The sequence below is a fragment of the Malaclemys terrapin genome, chromosome 8 (assembly GCF_027887155.1).
Source record: "Malaclemys terrapin pileata isolate rMalTer1 chromosome 8, rMalTer1.hap1, whole genome shotgun sequence".
Lineage (NCBI taxonomy): Eukaryota > Metazoa > Chordata > Testudines > Emydidae > Malaclemys > Malaclemys terrapin.
In genome coordinates this window covers 76,123,190-76,143,464 of record NC_071512.1, presented here as the reverse complement: position 1 = coordinate 76,143,464, position 20,275 = coordinate 76,123,190, and the positions used below count along the sequence as shown (strand labels likewise).

At 45.1% G+C, this 20,275-nt stretch overlaps 1 protein-coding gene across 1 annotated transcript in view; it reads right to left on the bottom strand.

Moving 5' to 3' along the window:
* Window positions 1–20,275, bottom strand: part of ABCA4 (ATP binding cassette subfamily A member 4) — a 128,599-nt gene that overhangs the window by 74,419 nt on the left and 33,905 nt on the right. The window contains exons 7-12 of the mRNA XM_054037008.1: window positions 14,205–14,402; window positions 9,159–9,248; window positions 8,504–8,744; window positions 6,977–7,116; window positions 5,475–5,591; window positions 4,431–4,628 (exon numbers count right to left, since the gene is read on the bottom strand). Of these exons, the coding sequence (XP_053892983.1) occupies window positions 4,431–4,628; window positions 5,475–5,591; window positions 6,977–7,116; window positions 8,504–8,744; window positions 9,159–9,248; window positions 14,205–14,402 (984 nt within the window). The remainder of the gene's footprint in view (window positions 1–4,430; window positions 4,629–5,474; window positions 5,592–6,976; window positions 7,117–8,503; window positions 8,745–9,158; window positions 9,249–14,204; window positions 14,403–20,275) is intronic.

Sequence of the window (20,275 nt, the reverse complement as noted above, 5' to 3'; positions counted from 1 at the left end):
ATCCAGGTTGGGTTGCCCAGCCCAGATTGGAATAAATATTTCTCTGAGTGTCATGATATTTTAGCCCATTGAAAAGAGATTAAGTAGAAGCCAGAAGTCCTGACTCCCATACCTTTGCTCTAACAATTAGATCTACCTTTAATATTAATTATACCGAAAAGAAACAGTAACAGACGGAGAGAATAATTTGTGCATTTGTCTCACTATGATAGAATAAGTTCATTTTCTGTTTGACCCTTCTTCATCTTATCTCTAAATACCACTGGCTCTGTGTACATAGCAAACTTAAAAGACATTAGAATACAAAAGTACATGATTGCCAGGCACAACTACTGCCTTGGCTATGAAAGTTCCAGTGCAGGCCCCGCACAGAGCAGAGTATTGCAGTTCAGTATACATGATAAGTTACTCTGCTAACACACTGCAGAAAGCAGAAGTAAAGTTAATACAGTACGATCATATGCAAAAGCTTCTCTCTCCCTCTGTTGTGATCGCTAAAGATAGGACAAAGCTTATTAGGCCTTCACTTCCTGCCTTCTTCCATAGGAGAGACAGTCTTTCTTTGTAGTTAAAGCACAGGACTGGGAATCAGGAGACCTGGGTCCTATTCCTTGCTCTGCTACAGACTTTCTGTGTGACCTTAGGCAAGTCATACTCACTTAGCCTCTCTGTGCTTCAGCTTTCTTAACTGCTAGTGGTGTTGTAAGCTGTAATTAACATCTGTAAGGCACTTACAGATCCTCAGGGGGAAGGTAATATAAACAGAAGTACTAAGTATTATTACCATGAGCAATGGCTTCAGATTGTCAGCCCTATTCTGCCCCAGAGTTGAGACCATCATGTTTATCTGTGCTCAAAAATTTACAAATCAGAGTCTGTATTTTATTTCTCCTTTCTCCCTTCCTCATTAAGAGCCCACCCCACCCCACCAATACCCATCTCCTGCTTAATTCCAGATAGCCTTATTTACCCCTTTTGCCTGCACCCGGGAAGCTAGAGGCCCATCAAGGCCATTCCTAGAAACCCTGGGGAAGTAACTGACCCACCCTTCAGCCTAGCCCCCATGACTGAAAGTAACACCTTTGCATGACTTGTTAGCTTAGTGAATGGGATTCTGAACCTATCATTAAGCTTAGATTGCCCAAGTCAAATCAACTTCTGATTATAATGCTTCTCAAAGGACCTGCCTGAGAATGAGTCATGTTACCTTTACCTCTGGAAGTGAAAAGAACAGATATGGGCTATTACACAGCCATTGGTGTATCACTGGGAAAGGGAATGTAAAGACACTATTAGCTCTTTATTTATCTAACAAAATTGCACCTAACTTTCTCTTTGGTGCCTATGAGTGGCCTCAAGATAGTCCTAGAGAATGGAAGACAAAGAAATGGTACAGAGCCATATTTTCAGAAGTGACTACTGATTTTGGATCCCTTTGTTTCAGGACATCTAGACTGAAACACTTTGGGCACCCCAAAATGGAAACCATTTTAGAAAATGTGGCCATCAGTCTCTCTGCTAGTTCAGGTGTGATAGTTTGTCAGCATACCATACCCAAGGTGTAGGGGTGCTTTTATAATCTGACTTACAAAATAGCATGGAGAGATCCCTTACATGAGAAAGTATTATAATCCACAATAGTGCTGCTGCTGTGTTTGGACTGATTCCTGTAGAATACAGTGTTATATTTTTTTGAGGGATAATGAAATCTGATTGGGAAGAAGCAGAGCTGGACAGTTGCATTCTCTTAGCATGACAGTCTGAATTGGAATTCCTTACGCACAGGATCATATATAAATCTTTAGCTAGAGCCTTCAGATTACTATTGTTTGGGAAATATTTGTAACATTCTGTTGTATTTGCAATCTTTAAATATAATTATAATTTTGGTTTTATTTCAAAGCTTTCTGCTCTGAATCCCTGTTACAGAGAAGTCCCATAGAATTTAATAGAAAATGATGATTCTATAGAATCTTTGAACCATCCTATATATTTTAGAGAATTATACAGGACCATGGATGGTCAAAAACCAATAGAAAGAAATCACGCTCTGTTAAATTCTAAAAATTTTAGAGCAATTTCTCTAGAATCCCATTGGTTGATTCCCAATAGACGCTAAAGGATTTTTCCATAAATGAAGTGGCTCTGGGTCCATTATAGAGGACCATCTGAATGGCTTTTTTAATGTTTTTCTCTTGAGTGTGTGATGTAACTGCACCACACAGAGCAAGGTGAATAAGAGGAGGGGAAGAGGTAGGCTTCATAGGGACAAGGCACCTGGACAATCTTTAGAACATAAGCTCCTCTGGGATGTTTGGAAAGCAGCTAGCACTTTATGGTTGCTCCCATGTATAAATAACACTAGCAGTGAGGAGGAGGGCACAGTGGTTTGGTTATTTATGTAGACAGTAGGGAGGGAGAGTTGATTTTGGTATTTGTCCTAAGAAAAAGGCAAAATAATGAAATAACCCATATGTTAAATTAAACAAAAAAGAGGTAGGAGTTGAATAAAAATGAAGCAAAGTGAGGTTTTAAAAAATAAACAAAAAGAGAAGAATAAAAATAAGAATTAAACTGGTAAAAAACAAATGATTATGACAGGTTTCAGAGTAGCAGCCGTGTTAGTCTGTATCTGCAAAATGAACAGGAGTACTTGTGGCACCTTAGAGACTAACAAATTTATTAGAGCATAAGCTTTCGTGGGCTACTGCCCACTTCTTCATTATGCATCCGAAGAAGTGGGCAGTAGCCCACGAAAGCTTATGCTCTAATAAATTTGTTAGTCTCTAAGGTGCCACAAGTACTCCTGTGCTTTTTAAATGATTATGAGTTCATTAAGAGAAAGGCAAAGAGCTCAGGGTTAAAAACAACAACAGGAAAGAGAATTGACAACGAATTATCACCTTGTGTTTTCATGCTCTCCCTGCCCCTCCCAGATACACATCCATGGTTTGTATGTTATCTCACTAGGTGATAAACTCTTTGGGGCAGGCACCTGTCTGTTTACATATCTCTAACTAAGGGCTTGTCTACACAGGCAATTTACAGAGCTGCAACTTTCTCATTCAGGGGTGTGAAAAAACACCTCCCTGAGCCCAGCAAGTTTCAGTGCTGTAAAGTGCCCCTCGTGGAGGTGGGTTTTTTAGAGGGGGAAGCTCTCTCCCAGCACTGTGCTGCGACCACACAAGCCACGTTAAAGCACTGCCGCGGCTGCGCTTTGGCGTTGCCAGTGTAGACTAGCCCTTAGAGCCTAATGCATTGGGGGGGGGGGGGAGAGGAGGGAAGGGCTGTAGAAAGGACACTAATGCCTCACACCTCTGACAGCTTTTTTAGCATCACCTGTGGCCACAATGATATTAACTTTTGTTTTTTATGTAAAGGAAACGCATTGGTATTGTACAGTGATGAATTTCCGAGAGCTAGTATTTCTTTTTAAATAAGAAGTAAAAGAGTCACTGAAATTGTGGTTTGTCTCAGTGCAAAATCATTTTGAGAATGAAACTGTTGTGCCTGCTAAATCTTTTAGAATCTACATCGGGGTAGGCAAGCTATGGCACGCATGCCGAAGGCAGCACGCGAGCTGATTTTCAGTGGCACTCACACTGCCCGGGTCCTGGCCACCGGTCCGGGGGTCTCTGCATTTTAATTTAATTTTAAATGAAGCTTCTTAAACATTTTAAAAACCTTATTTACTTTACATACAACAATAGTTTAGTTATATAGTATAGACTTATATGAAGAGACCTTCTAAAAACGTTAAAATGTATTACTGGCACGCGAAACCTTAAATCAGAGTGAGTAAATGAAGACTCGGCACACCACTTCTGAAAGGTTGCTGATCCCTGATCTACATAAACAGTAGTTTCTAGGGAAGGGAGTCCAGTAGTTTTTTTCCTGGGTTCCATTCTAAGCTCTTTTACCAACACACCATCTGACCTTGGGCAATTCACATGAGGCTTGATCCAATGCCCATTAAAGTCAGTGGAAACATTGACTTTCAGTGACCTTTGGATCCGGTGGTTAAACTCAGGGTGGGATTTTCCAAAGCATTCAGAACCCTGCTCCCTCTGAAGCCAATGATAGGCCTTCTGAAATTCCCACTCTGTGTGTGTCACTTGCCACTTCTGTAAAATGGCTATGATGACATTTTTCTGTCTCCTGTGGATGTTTCCAGACTCAACTAATATTTTTAATAAAGCACGTGGGGATCATCAGATAAAAGTTTCCCTATCAGAGTAAGGCATTTATTCTTCTGTCCCTTTATTATTTTAAAACAAGTAAGGTGAAATAACTGAAATACCTTGTGATTTAAATCTCTGTCTTAGCACCCATCACCATAGCATCTAAGCACTGATGGTGATGTTTTGATGTATTCTCTCTATAAGGATTTCCATTGGTGCCCATCACCATAGTACAAGTGCCCACCTTACCTCCAAATACTGATTAAACAAACGCAAAGCTTGGTCTGTGACATTGAAGATATTCCGCCAATCAAAGTCTGCCACACCCTCTTCGCGGTTCTCTGGACATCCATTATGGAGAAAGTTGATCACATCTTCAGCAGTTAAACCTTCAGCACCCAGCTGTCCATTCAAGAAGTCTCTCACCGTGGGGTTCTTCAGAGTGTTCTGGGAAGCACATCAGTTCTGATTTACTACCTTGCTCTTTATGTGCTTTAGAACAAGCCCACTCTAGCTAGAAAGGTTTCATGCCATCCTACTGAGTCCCCAATTAGTAGGAAAGGGTAGGCCATGGAGTTATGTCTGTAAAGGGGCATCTAAAGGGGAGAGTTACAAGCAACAGATCCTTGTTTGATCCTTGGAATAAGTCTAAAAACACTTGATCCACATGCAGAGAAAACAGCTCTCAAACAAACACAGCATTTCTCCACATGAATTTCTCTTCATATCTAAGCTACATGAGTTACTTAACAGTTTGCTCTGGACTTTAGGGGACCCAGCATATTGATCCTTTTGCCAATGTAAATAGTAACTTTTGCAGAATCCTTCCTTGCAGGCCCCTATATAGGGGACTTTGCCAGAAGGGAGAGGACATGGCTACAGAGCTGCGTTCCCCAGCTGCCAGAATGGACCTTGGGGCCAGGGGCAGCTGGGGGCAACTTAGAGCAGCCCTGAGACTTCTCTAAGTTGTGCAAGGGATCAAAGCAACTCTGGCTGACCCAAGGATCTGGTGAGTGTAAAAGAGGCATAATACCATCTTTCCTTTTCATTTCCTGCACCAAGCAGAGCTTAGCTAGACCTGGGGATCAGGGCCAGTGTCTTCATAATGCATATCAGACAAGTCTGCAAAACAAACCGAGTGACCATAGACCCATAGGTTCTTAGGAATCATAACATTGCTTCATGCAAAGGTTGTGCTTCCATCCAAACTTTCCAAGTTAACTCTCCTATCCCCTATGAAAGCAAGCTGAAGGGCTGCTCTAATCACAGTTCCCCAGCCAGGGCACAACATACTCGGATCATATTCATTTGCAGGCTGCTTTGAAAGAAGTGCCACAGCTGAGGTCCCACTTCTTCCCAGGCTTTGGTCAACAGTCTGAGGCGCTCAAGTTCTTCAAATGTGGAGTTTGCCTGAGGCATTAACAACCAGAAAGGAATATCAATATGTTAGAGAGAGAACCTAAACACATACAGACCAGATGCATGCACTGATCCTGACCCCGGATGGTTTGTAGCAATCTGTGGCTTACTAATGTAATTTAATTTAATTACAATAATTCAATAAACATGATAGAAGAGACATTGTGGCAATGGAGTGTGACAGAAAGAGTGCGCCTCACAAAGGGCATTCCTTGAATTCTATTAGGCTCATCCAAGACACCCACAGCACATTTCTTCTGTGTGTTTAACAGAAGCAAGCGTGACTAGATAGATGGATAAATCTATTTATATAGCCCTCCTCCCCCAATCGCAATAGTGACTGCACACTTCACAAACATTTATTTATTCCTAACACCCTGTGGAGGACAGAAAGTAGATGATGTTTTCACCCCTCAGCTCATAGAGAGCCGATATTACTACCCAGTTTTACCAATGGAATCACAGAGAAGTTTGCCACAGCCTGCAGCAGAGCTGAGATTTAAATACCAATCCCTTGAATCCCAGTCCAGTGTCTGAACCACAAGACCATCCTTCCTTTCCATTTGCCGCTGGAGCAGCCAGCCTGCCCCCTTCCCCACACCCCATATAATGTTCTGCTCTCTTCTCTGCCATTCCTAATCAGTGTTAAAAAATGGATCCAATACATCTCTTTTTCTGAGAAGAAAGTTGAAACTTTGTTCATCATCACTGAAAAAGACTTCTCAGGCCAAAGAATCTTCACAGAACTACGGGTAATTTCCATTATCCTGACTCATTTACAACTGGTTTTCCTTTGCCATCGAGACGGAATAGTTTCAGGCTTGCAAAGAGGTAGTGGGCCAAATTCTGATCTGGTATACACTAATACAGTGTTTCTCAAACTTTTGTACTGGTGACCCCTTTCACACAGCAAGCCTCTGAGTAAAACTCCCCCTTATAAATTAAAACCACTTTTTAACATATTTAACACTACTATAAATGCTGGAGGCAAAGCGGGGTTTGAGGTGGAGGCTGACAGCTCGCAACCCCCCCATGTAATAACCTCGCTACCTCCTGAAGGGTCCCAACTCCCAGTTTGAGAATGCCTGCACTAATATAATCCCACTAACGCCTAATTCCACTACTGTGAGAGGAGACTCAGCCCCTCTCTTCCAATTACCCTTAAGTATAATCTTAACCTTGATGTCATTGGTTTGAAATCTCTGAATTTCAGGTCTCAGCGAATGCCACAATTTCTTCCTTCCTATGATGCATTCTAGACATCAAAGCAAAAAGAACTCTGTGAAGAAAAGGTCACGAGGGCAAAATGGTTGGGTTATTCTCTGGGGGGATAGCTGGTTAAAAATACTAGTTGTGTATATATCAGAATCTCTTACATTCTTCAGTATTTGCTTTACAGCAGGCGAATCAGGAGCAAAGAGGATTTTTCCCATCAGCAGGGGCTTCACAGCACTCCAGGCTATTTTGGTTAAAGGGTTTGATTCCATGCTCTGGATCAATGCATTACAAAAGGGTGCTGCAGGAAGAAATTAGAACAGATGTTATGTAACCATACCCACGCTCTATTGTTTATAACATCCTGCAGGCTTCAGTCTACCCATATTACAAATGCAAACCGCTTTGACTCTGGGGTCTGAACAGGCTACTTTGTGCTGCCCCTAAATAGACACACTGTAGCTGAAAAGCAACAAAACAATGTAGGATCTCAAATACATCTTTACTTTAGGGGAAACAAGTGGCAAAGTTTGCTGCCAAGATCAGGGGGTAGCCGTGTTAGTCTGTATCCACAAAAACAACAAGGAGTCCAGTGGCACCTACAGATTTATTTGGGCATAAACTTTCATGGGTAAAAAAACCTCACTTCTTCAGATAAATCTGTTAGTCTTTAAGGTGCCACCAGAAAGTTTGCTGAGTAGATTTTAGGGCTGCAAAACAGAGACACAAAGCAGTTTGGAAGCTGAGACACATTGAATTTCAATTTTTGCTAGTTTTCATTCATAGGACATTTCAGATGGCAGGAAACTAGAGAACCCACCTGGATCCCCTCTCTCTTTTCTAACATCTATAGTTTTTCCTCCAATGATCTAGCTCCTTTGTATTGAATTGTACATAGTTATTTCTATGCCTGTCCATGGTAGTTTAATCCACACATGGTACTAACAGGAGGTGAGTCCAAACTAAAAGCCCTGGGACTGAACACCCTGAACTCTGGAAAAGTTTGCAATTGGATCCTAAGATATAACTCGGTATTAAACTCTGTGTGTAAACAATTTCCATCTTATTCTTGCATTTAGCACGGTCATTTAGCTGGATAGCATTTCTTTTATCTGTTCCCTGACCAAGGAAGCAGAGTACTGGGCATGTGTAGATAGATCTATAATCCTTGGTGGATATACATTCATAGAGAAAAAGGGGAGTTAAATGGCAGCAGGGTTTAGGATAAAATACAGAAAGGATCCTATAGCAGCGGAGCTCAGACCCAGGGGTATAACTGACCCAATAACAATATCACTAAGTGTTCCATGTTCTATCGGACAAAAAGATACCCAGCACCAGTTATGATACAGCCAGGGGTGGCTCTATGTTTTTTGCCGCCCCAAGCACAGCAGTCGGGCAGCCTTCAGCGGCATGCCTGTGGGCGGACCGCAGTCACGCGGATTCGGCGGCGTTTCTGTGGGTGATCTGCCGGTCCTGCGGCTTCGGCGTACCCACCGCCGAATTGCTGCCGAAACCACGGCACCAGCGGACCTCCTGCAGGCACGCTGCTGAAGGCCGCCTGACTGCCGCCCTCACAGTGACTGGCAGGCTATCCCCCGCTTGCCGCCTCAGGCACGCGCTTGCTATGCTGGTGCCTGGAGCTGCCCCTGGATACAGCTGTTAAGGTACAGCAGAAATAGACTTACTGGTTGTATTGTCATAAAAATAAATGGATTCCTTCTTGGTGGAGTCAACCCCTAGGAAGGCTTTGTAGTTATTATCTTCATACCAGTTGAAGGAGAATATTCTGGAACCACTTCCCTCTGGATAGCCACAGAGAAGATTAGACAAGGTGCTCATCAGGTGGCTGAAGGATTCTGGCCCTCCACCTTGTACAAACGGTTGCAGAACCAACAAAAGGTCCTGAATGCTTGGCCTTCTGGCTAGCTGTAGCAAAACAAGACTTCTTTATTAACAGCTACCCTCAATGAGAAAACCAGAATGGGTAGGACTTGATTGTGCCCAGCCCTCCTGGTGGTGAGCAGTGGGCCCTGAAGGTGCCTTCTCCTCTTTTACCCCACACTGTCAACAAGACAGTTTCGGTGATTGTGCTCTTCTGCCCTACGGAAAAAGGCTGTCATGGTTCATAGACAATGAAGTTTATACCCATATTTATGGTGGGGAAAGAGACTAAGAATGTATTTTCCACAGATCGTCACTCCTTGACCATTTCACTGATGTAGTCTGGATTCTTTCAGATAAGTCAGATGTTTGTGAGACAAACTGATGGACCAAACAAGGGCAGAGGAGAGCTATGCACTGCCAGAACCAGGTGATTCAGTTCATTATCAGATTGCTTACCTCTCGCACTGCTTGAGACACATTAGACAGCACTCTCCCCCAGGATCTCAGGTCAACACCTTGCGACTTTCTGTCTAGAACAGTGGGAAGCTGTGATTAAATTAAAAATAGAGATGAAATGAGTCCAGTGTCTACTGAACAATGGTGTCTACTACCCAGTTACACGACAAGGAACGGAAAGCTCTGTCTAACGGGCTGTAGATTCTCCTTTAGCTCAAGTGGTAGGAGTCTGTTTTTGAGCAGAAGGTTCAGAGTTCTGTCCCAGCTATTGACTGTAAAATCCTGGAGGGCTACAATTTATTTACAAGTGTGTGGAGGGGGGAGTCCGAGTAAAGTAACTAACTGCTCTAACTCTCAATGGGATGAAATGGCCATGGGGCACTGAAAACAGCTGGAGATGTATGTGGTGCATGATAGTCCCGGCTACATCCCTTCCCTCTGTTTCACCAGTAGCAAGTATAGCGAATGACTTAGAAGCCCCCGTCAGCTGCTTTGCATTGGGGTTATCCTCCTGGACCAGTAAAAATGGCTTTTAGGCCAGATGATGCCAGTGGTGTGGCACAAAGCCGCCATCCTGCACTGGCGTATCTAATTCGCTCTCCTTCCTCAGGCTGCTGTTTTCTTTAGGATTACAACAAAATATAAATCTGGTCTTTTAAATTAACTATTAATCAGGCAACTGCATGGCATACTGCTTTCCGACCCTCTGCTCTTCCTTTCCGATGGCAGTAGTTAAGAAAGCAGCAGAAGCTGCACTCTGCAGATAACTAACAGGGGATCACAAAAGTAGCAGTTTCATGGAAAGCACATGCTTGTACCTTAACATGTCAGTTACAATGAATGGAGGAGCTTGCTACAAAAACTGCCTCAAGTTATGTTTTCACTTTCCCCTGACGCCTCCAAGAGCCTAAAAACGGACACAACTGTGAAACGCCAGAGAGCAGTCTTTTCTTCTTTGAAAGATTTTGCAACACTGAACAGCAACCAGTGACAACAACAAAAAGCTAGCAAAGTTCCTCCTAAGCAAACAGAAAAGAGCCCATGATAAGAACCCTACATGGAAACAGCTTTCATTAGCCAGAGGAGAAAGGGAGAGAAATTGTCACTCCTCCTCCATAGTACACAGAGCAATGCGTGTGTGCGCTAATTACGATTTTTAAATATTTCCAGGATGATGCATCTGATACGATTCATAGATCTCAGAAAGCCTTCTAAATAGATGTGCTCTGGAATGACTGAATGATTCACTAGGAGGCAAATCCTGCCCCACCAACATCCTCCTACATTACCACAGCATGGGGGTGAGACAGGATTGGCGGGGAGCGGGGCATGTGCAGGCAGTGAGCTTCTCCCACCCCAAATATCATACAGCACTGTTCTATAGCAGCTTACTGCACCCCAATGTACTAGGAGCTGCAACACAAAGTGGGATGGAAATCTGCCCAAACATTTTCAGTTTCACTGGGAGAGAAAGTGACGTCATTAGAAAATGGAGCCCTTCAGAATGGAAGGGATTCTTTGAGCCAATACAGGGCCCAATTCTGGAAACCTTACTCCCAATGGGCTGGCTGACCCTGCACTGCCTTGTACTCCGTGCAGTCATTTACTTCCGTGCAAAGTGAGTGTGAAAATGGGTACAAGTGAGAATTCTCCATTCACATAGGAGGAAACGACTAGAAAAAGTGCCTGGCAGTGGACAATCAGGTCCAGTGAGTAGGGCTCACTTACATGAGAAGTTCTAGGAGTACAAACTTAGATACGTGATGGGTTATGTTGTACAAGTGTAACCACAGGGCCATATAATACAGAGTGGCCTAAAGCAGTGAAGACAAACAGAGCCAGTGTCAAACTCACAGATATTCTTAATCCAAGTGGTTCCATGTTAATCCACCTGATACCGCATTGAGCCAAGCCTGATTACACATGGAGCAGGTGAAGAAACACTTGTTCAACATGGATTTTTGTGTTTCAGTGGGCAACTGATTCAGAATTGAGTAAAATTGTAAGTCCCCCTGAGCTGTGTTAAGATATTAAATAACTATCTTTGTGTTTATGCTTCATATAACTCGAGCATCTGAAAAGGAGTAAACATGACAACTACCCAACCAGCTGCAATAACAGCAGTGCTCTGGAAAGAGGCTCACTTTCCTCATTGCAGTGAAACAAGCACAGATAGCAAAGGAAGAGATCTTCTTACTCTGTATCCATTTTACTATCAGAACTGGGATTTGCTTTGATTCCCTCCAACAAGCCACAGGGTTGTGTAGACACGTGCATGTGTATGTTTATACATATACACCCCTGAATTTTAGTGTTCACAGATTTAAACAACAAACGTGTAAGTGGAATCAATTCCATGGCAGGGAAGAAGCACATTTCAAAAGTACCTGTGGCAAAGAGTGTTTATTATACAGAATCCACTCTGTGGGGCTAAACAATCTTGAGATGGACTTTGACTTGAAGAGGGACTTTTACACTTGAGAAAACTCAGATATATTAGAGAAACTTATTATTTAATGTTTATATTGCAGGTGAGCAGGGAGACTTCAACCCATTGTGCTAGGTATTGTAGAAAGAAAATCCATTCATCTCTCTCTGCAGGTGGGTACAAAGCAAAACACCAACAGCCAGATTCCAAACACCCCTGAACTTCAGATCCACAACCCAGCTTTGTAGACAGATCTTATCTCATTGATCGGGCACAGCGCTGGGATCTGGCCTACCACCCCAGCCTTTGGACAAGTCTGGATTCTGACCCATATCCAAACTTTAGGGCTCAGGCCCATCTCTCTCTCCTACATGTGTCTATTTTTGGCAATTGCTTCCTCAAGGCTCATCTTCTCCTTCCATTTGATATGGCAGCACAGCCATATTTATGTAGTAGCTGAACCTTAAAAGGTTTGGCATTGGATGCCCCTCTCTGAACTTCTAGGCACTGCACACCTGAGCTAGATATACTGTGGGCGTAATCCTGGGGTCCCATACCCTAGTACTCGAGCTAGGATGGATAGGCTGGGAGAGGAGGAAAGGCTCCCAGAATCCTCTGCTCACCTGCTCTGTGCAACTCAAGGCAGGATTTGGCCCATACTAAATTAGTGATCATTTTAGGAGCAGCACTGCTATGGCAAAACATATTGATCAGTTGTTTCTTTATAACATCTGTATCTTCTCACTGAGATATACCCTAGCTGCAGTATGTCTCTCCAAAGCAACCTGCCAGAGTGTGAACCCTCTTGATATACACCCATAGGAGAAAATGGAGTTTGTCTGGCAGTAACATCACAGCATAGGTCCACCTTGGCTTTTCTGCTCTTTATTTTAAAAGAAACTGCAAGGTTAGTTGTTTGTGACGGGTGCCAGGAGGGTAAAGTCTCCTGTTTAGCCACAGAACCACAGGCTTGAAGCCAATAAGCCAGCAGTAAGACATTTCCATGACTATAGACGCAGTAAGGTAACAATAACTGAAGTGGTTCTTTATACACATTAACTCAGTGCACACCTATAAAATGAGGACTAACTGGCTAGAGAGCAGTACTGCTGAAAAGGATCTGTGGGTTATAGTGGATCACAAATTGAATATGAAACAATGTGATGCAGGTGCAAGAAAGGCCAATATAATTCTAAGATGTATTAACAGGACTGTTGTATGTAAGACACAGGAGGTAATTGTCCCAATCTACTCAACACTGGTGAGGCCTCATCTTGTTGATTTCAGACCAATTCTCCAATTTGTCAAGATCATTTTGTATTCTAATCCTGTCCTCCAAAGTTCTAGCACCCCATCCAGTTTAGTGTCATCCACCAATTTTATAAACTTATTATCCACTCCATTATTCAAGTCACTGGACCCAGGACTGACCCCTGCAGGACATCACTAGATATGTTTTCCCAGTTTGAAAGCAAACCATTGATAACTACTCTGTGAATACAGTCTTTCAACCAGTTTTGCACCCACCTTATAGCAATTACATCTAGATTACATTTCCCGAGTTTGCTTATGAGAATGTCATGTGTGGCTATGTTAAAATCTTTACTAAAAATCAAGAGCTATCATGTCACCTATTTTCCCCCTATCCACTAGGCTAGTAATCTTGTAGGTAAATAATCATACGTCTCCTATAACAGATTCCGTGACTTTCCGCGACCTCCGTGACTTCTGCAATGGCTGGTGTGGTTGACTCCAGGGCCGCCCAAGCAACTGGCCATGGGGCCCCACGACCAGCCGCACTGGCCGCTGCTGGAGCAACCCGGGGTCAGCTGCTCAGGCAATCCTCAGGACTAGCCGCACCGGCCGCTGCTTGGGAGGCTCTGGGGACTGCCCAAGCAGTGGTCCTGGGGGTGGCTCCCAGGAGTGCCCAGCAGCAGTCTCGGGGGCCGCCCCAAAGCCAGCTGCACCGGCTGCTGCTTTAGCAACCCTGGGGCCAGCCACTCAGGTGGTCACAGGGCCAGCAGCATCGGCCGCTCCTCAGGCAGGTGGTTCTGGGGACTGTGCCATCAGTGGCCGGTGCAGCTGGCCCCAGGGGCAGCCCAGGACCGCTGTGGTCCTGAGCAGTGGTCCCTCCCAGGGGTGGGGCCAGCTGCAACGGCCGCTGCTTGGGCAGCCACAGGCAGTTGGCTCCGGGGACCACCCGAGCAGCAGTGGTCCCAGGGCAGCTAGAGCAGCGGCCCCAGGGGAGCCCGGAGGCTTTCCAGAGAGTGGTCCCCAAGGAGCAGTGTCCAGGGGCAGTCAACCCCCAGCACTGGAGCAGGGGCCCTCTAGAGCAGCAGGGCCCCAGAAGTAGAGCTTTAGTCAGGAGTATTTTTGGTAAAAGTCATGGACAGGTCACAGGCCATGAATTTTTATTTACTGCCCATGACCTGTCCATGACTTTTACCAAAATTACCTGTGACTAAATCTTAGCCTTTCTTATAACCAGTAACCTAATTATCTGCCCTAGCAAAAACGTAAATGACTGCTTAGAACATGGGTTCTATAATGAAAAGAAAATCCTTGAAGTCAGAATACCAGAAACAACGCACACCAGGCAGATTTGTGTTAGTACTCACCAGCTGGAAAAGCTTAAAGAAATCAACATTTGCGTACAAGGAGTCTTCTATTTGCTGCAGGTTCTCCTGGGAAAGGGCACACATTGCATTGTACACAGCATGCATACCCCTTTGGCTGCTGAAGATAATGAAGCGGTTGAGTAGGGTCTGGCTACAGGCAATGTCCTTCAGAGTCAAGTCAGGGACTCCATAGGCAAACTGCAGCCAAAAACAACAATTCACTTTTATCATTGTGGAACCTTCAGGCTTTTCAGTAACAACTAGAGACAATACTAATACCTTGGTGGTTACGATTAGACCCTACCAATGCCTTCATGGACCGTAGGGTCATAGGTGCCGACTCCGTGGGTGCTCCGGGGCTGGAGCACCCATGGAAAAAAATTGGTGGGTGCTCAGCACCCACTGGCAGCTCCCCATGGCCCCACCTCGCCCCCCCCGCTCCAGCTTACCTCCACCTCCTCCGCCCATGTCCTGCTTCTCCCACCTCCCTCCCAGCGCTTGCACTGCGAAACAGCTGATTCGCGGGGCAGGGAGGGAGGGGGGAGGAGGGGGAAGAGGCGGGACCAGGGTGGGGATTTGGGGAAGGGATCCAATAGGGGCAGGGAGGGAGTGGAGTTAGGGCGGGGACTTCGGGGATGGGGTTGGAATGGGGGCGGGGCAGGGATAGAGTCAGGGCAGGGCCAGGGGCGCCCACTGGCACCGGAGAAAGTTGGCGCCTATGTGTAGGGTGACACAGCCATCTGAAGCCACAGCCCTTGAGTGACCACCAATTGATGTCATGTGTAATCACCTCCACTTTAGGCAAGGCTTTTCTCCCCTAACTGGGGAATCCAAGTTGTTTTCAGAGACAGAAGTATTCTCCCTCCCCACCACCTAAGAAGGGCCTGTATCATACCCAGCCGTCCTGCTGGCTAAGGAGGAATGAATGTGGCTCCCATGTGAATGTCAGTGTTGCCCCAGAACCTGCCAAACATGCCATGTGGCTCTACCTTTGGTATGGGTTAAGCATGCTCCTAACCCCAGCTGACCAGAGTGCAAAGGCCAACCCTATTCTGATTCTCAAACCTCCAATGACAACAAAGGTCTAGTCTACACACAGATTTTGTAACACTGTAATTATTTCAGTTAGGGGTGTGACTTTTTACCAAAATAGTTATAGTGGTACAAGCAGGGCCATCGAGAATGGGTTCGGGCCCCGGTGAAAAAATTTTTGGGGGCTCCAGCAAGGGCGGACCGGCTAAACAGGGCTGACGAGGGGCGGGGGAAACTGGGCCCCGGTAATTTGTACCGGCTTCCCTCCCCTCTCGTCAGCCCTGGGTACAAGTCCTAGTGTGGCTGCAGTTATACTGGTATAAAGGTTCCTTAGGCAGATATAGCTTATTGTGTGCATACAAGGAGGGTTGTGCTACTTTAACTATGCCAGTATATTAAAGCAGCAACTTGTGTGTGTAGACAAGGCTGTAGAGAATGCACCATATGACAATTAAAGCAACATTCACATATGAAATATAGCACACACAGAAATTAAAATAAAAAAAAAATCAGTTTTCTGATACTTTGAATGACTGCTTATATTTTGAGTGTGTGCGCAATCCAAGTTATTAGACAATGCAATACCCATAACCAGGCCTAGCATTGCACAAGATCTAAGGAGACATTCCCCCTCACCCCGACCTTCAAGGGCCCCCAAATTATTGTCAGAAAGGCCAAAATATGTGCAGTATGTACAGTCCTCATCCATGATATAAATTATAAATCACAGCAAAATCCTGACACAGTAGCCAAATTTTACTTTTTTTACCTCTTAAAATCCAAGAGGGATAGCTCAGTGGTTTGAGCATTGGCCTGCTAAACCCAGGGTTGTGAGTTCAATCCTGGAGGGGGCCACTTAGGGATCTGGGGCAAAAATCAGTACTTGGTCCTGCTAGCGAAGGCAGGGGGCTGGACTCGATGACCTTTTGAGGTCCCTTCCAATTCTATGAGATAGGTATATCTCCATATATATATAAGATTTTCCCGGGACCTAACTAGTCCCTAGACACCTGGAAGGTTGTTTGTTTTTTTAAATAGGACTATCCAGAGGCCCCCAAATACCCAATTCCTCTCCTACTGTCCCAAATGGGACCCTAGAACCGGCCCTGCCCGTCGCACTCTGGGAAGGATAGGCTCTCGCCCTCTAAGGGAACTGTGCTGGGATAAACACACTCTGCAGTGGCACTGCTTCAGGCTAATCTGCAGCAGTGATAATCTAGTCATTAGATGATCAATCTTCAAAAGTTAAATATGACAGATCAATGGAGTGTGGCCTGTGACTGTACCATGTGATGTCCCCTAGGGGTGAGCTGCTGTTGCAGGCATCACTGGGAAAGCAAAGTTACTTTATACTGATGCCTAAACTCATGAACACTATGGCGAGCCAGATATTCTAAGGGGTCATGGCTATATTATTAGCACAACTCTGATAGCAAGGGAGAGGATAGAAAGCAACAGAGGACATGTCAGTACTGACTGGACTTTTAAATTTGGTTTGTGTTTTTTAGTCAAAATCCAAAGAGGGATGGGTGAGAATACGTTAAAAAATACAGCTTGTGTCATTACAAAGAGTTGGATTGTTCCAGTTTGACTGAATTAACCCACTGTGGTGAAGGGATTTGCTCAAAGCTTGGGAAGCATAGGTAGCATTTTTGAATGTGGACACAAGGGTTATATTTACACTGCATTGTAAACCCGGGTTTGTGGGACCTGTGCTTGTGGAGACAGTGTTTCCAAGTCCATGCTTAAGTGTCCACACTGCATTGTAAACCTGGGTGTACAATTGCTGGACCTGGGTCTCACAACCAAGCTAACGCATCCATACTGCACTACTACTGACTTGGGTCTGTGGCTTGAGCTATGTCCACACTACAAAATGACAGGGCTTGGACCCAAGTCACAGCGAGACTTGGGTTCACTCCCCGCCACCCCAGTCAATCCTGTTCTGAGTAATTGGTGACCCGAGTCAGAAAGATTTGTGTGTTTACGGTGATGGGGGTTTGGGCTCAAACCTGAGTCTGATCCCAAGTTTACAAGGCAGTGTAGATGTATTCAAAGTGTTTCACAAGTGTTCCAGATGCCTGGGCTGGGGTTGGCAATACCTAAGTTCCAAGCTCAAAGTGAGCTGCACTGATGGCTAGTCAGAATGTTTTGTTTGGGTTTGTAAAGCAAGTGAGGAAACCATGATGTGGATGTTACTGATAGGGATTCATCGCAGAACAGCAAGAGGTTATTTTATTTACACAACGTAGCTGCCCTCTGAGATTGCCCAGGAACAGAAGAGGTTAGAAAAACACCCAGTCTCCACCCTTTTAAGTTGTTCTACAATGTGGGCTGTAGCCAAGCTTTTCTAAGCTGCTTATCTTTATCTGTGCTGCAACCCAAAAGCACCTCTTTAGAGGAAACCTCTACTAATTTTATCAGTGTGTCATTGTTTAGCCAGAACATGCAAGCTGAAGTACAAACTATTTTTCAACTATCGGGCTTTTTGATCAGTTTTTGCTTTCATTTCAGTGTGTCATTTCCTGCACACCCAGCATGGTAGGAGGGTGGAGCTAGAGCGGCAGCTAGCTGTTTGTCAAGGAGTGAGACTCTTGCTAACAAGTTGCTTTGAGGTTGGGGGAAGAGAGGGAGAGATTGTGTTTAACTATTTATATACATAAAAGATCCAAATCTGGAATAGCAGAAGGTCCTTGAGAGGACATATGGTCTTGTGATTAAGCCTCTGGAGCAAGACTTGGAAGATCTATATTCTAGTCCTGGCTCTACCACCTCCTCCAGCAGGGCTAAGTTACATGGGCTGCGATTTTCAAAGGGGCCTATGGGAGTGAGGCATGCAATTCCTACTGAAAGTCACTCCCATAGGCCCCTTGAAAATTACAGCCTTAGGCCAGATCTACACTACAGACCTATATACATATAACTAAGTCACTCAGGGGTGTGAAAAAGCCACACCTCTGAGCAACATAGTTATACCAACCTAACACCCCATGTAGACAGGGTTACGTCAATGGGAGAGCTTCTCCTGTCAATGTAGCTACCACCTCTTAGAGAGGTGAATTAACTACACTGATGGAAGAAGCTCTCCCGTCGGCGTAGGAGCTTCTTCTCTTACAATACAGTGGTGCAGCTGCGCAGAAGCAGCATTTTAAGCGTAGACCTGCCCTTAATCTCTCTGTGTCTCAGGTCCCCATAGGTGAAGTGTGGCTAATACACGCCCTACCTCACAGGGTGAAATTAACCTTTGTAAGATGAGCTGCTGCTACAGTGATTAGTGCCAAAAGCCTAGAAATAAACTGTACCCATGGAAAGCTACAATGGCCGTCAACAGAGCTTATTGAAATTGAGAATGTTTTCTGCGAAACATTTTGGTTTCTTCTAGGGTGACCAGATGTCCCGTTTTTATAGGGACTTTTTCTTATATATGCACCTACTACCCCTCACCTCCTGTCCTGTTTTTACACAGTTGCTATCTGGTCACCCTAGTTTCTTCTAATTGGCATTTTCCAATTAAAAATGATTTGGTTGGAAAATTCTTGACCAACCAGCGCTTATGGTCAACAATAGGTTTCCTTTGGCTCTTCCTCAGCTGGCGTTGAAAATGGTTCGGCTTCTGATGTAGAAAGAGCCAAACCTTTCACAACACTATTACAGAAAGCGTGGCAGATATCCACGTTAGGATCATGCTTTCTGCAGCTGTGTTGAAAATATTTTGGCCCTGTATATAGCCAAACTGGTTTCAATACTAGATAAGGAAAGGCAGCTGGGAACCCACTACTAACAACCAGTAAACAATGGGTCATTTCCTTAGTATAGCAGACCTAGGAGGGGGATGAGGAATGAAAGGAAATGTGAAGTGAACCCCAACAGGGCCCTTTTCTGTATTTTTACTTCATTAGCTCTAAAGACCTAGCTTTTCAACTCCTCAGCTGGTGTAAATTGACAAAGTGGCATTGAAGTCAGCTGAGATATGCCACTTTACACCAGCTATGGAGCTGGCCTGGGGGGCTCACTGGGTGAGGGAGCTTCCCGTAGCTCTAGACAGACCTGTAGTGGATGAGTAAGCAGGCAACCAGTCACACCAGCTAGAACCTGTAAAGTCTGAGAAGAAGTGAATGCAAGTTCATTAATCCCCTCTCCTGCTGGCCACAAGCAGGCCCACACATTTCCAGCATTTGTGCTTTATGTGACAATGAAAAAGAAGAATTGTGTCATTCAGCCTGAATTATTCCCTCCTCCCCCCCCCCACCGCCCACAGCATGGAGAGCAATAATCCCAGAGGTCTGATTCAGCAACGTTCATTCATCAGCACAGCATTCCTCTCAGAGCTCCCCAGCCACCGGCACATAGAAGGCCAAAGACATTCTGGACTTAGTCAGATACAATCCTCTGAGTAGCTACCTCAGGAATGATCTGACTTGCAATTTTCACTGTGAATTTTCTGAGTAGATCTATTATTCATTAAGGATCCAGGACAGCTGGCCTGCTTTTCACTGCTCCCACCTTTCTCCATGAGACAGTGCCATAAAGCCTGTGTGACCCAGCTGACATCAGGGCAGTGAAGTTAAACATTTCTACCCACAGAGTTCTCTCTTGCTGTTCACCACATTGTTGAGTTAAAATGGGGCACAGCTGCCTGATGTTCCTGAGCCAAGTCTTTGATCACAGGGACAGATTCATTGCTAGGCAGTGTAGTCACCAGATATTAAACTCAGCTGCTTTGGAGTAACGCAGGCAGCAAACCATAGTACCTTGGTTAAGTGCAGGGGCGGCTCCAGGCACCAGCGCTCCAATTGCGTGCCTGGGGCGGCAAGCCGCGGGGGGCGGCCTGCCGGTCGCCGTGAGAGCAGCAGTCAGACTGCCTTCAGCGGCATGCCTGCGGGAGGTCCGCCAGTCCCACGGTTTCGGCAGCAATTCAGTGGCAGGTACGCCAAAGGTGCGCGACCGTGGGACCTCCCGCAGGCATGCCACCAAATCCACGTTACCGGCGGACCTCCCGCAGGTGCGTCGCTGAAAGCCGCCTGACTGCCATGCTTGGG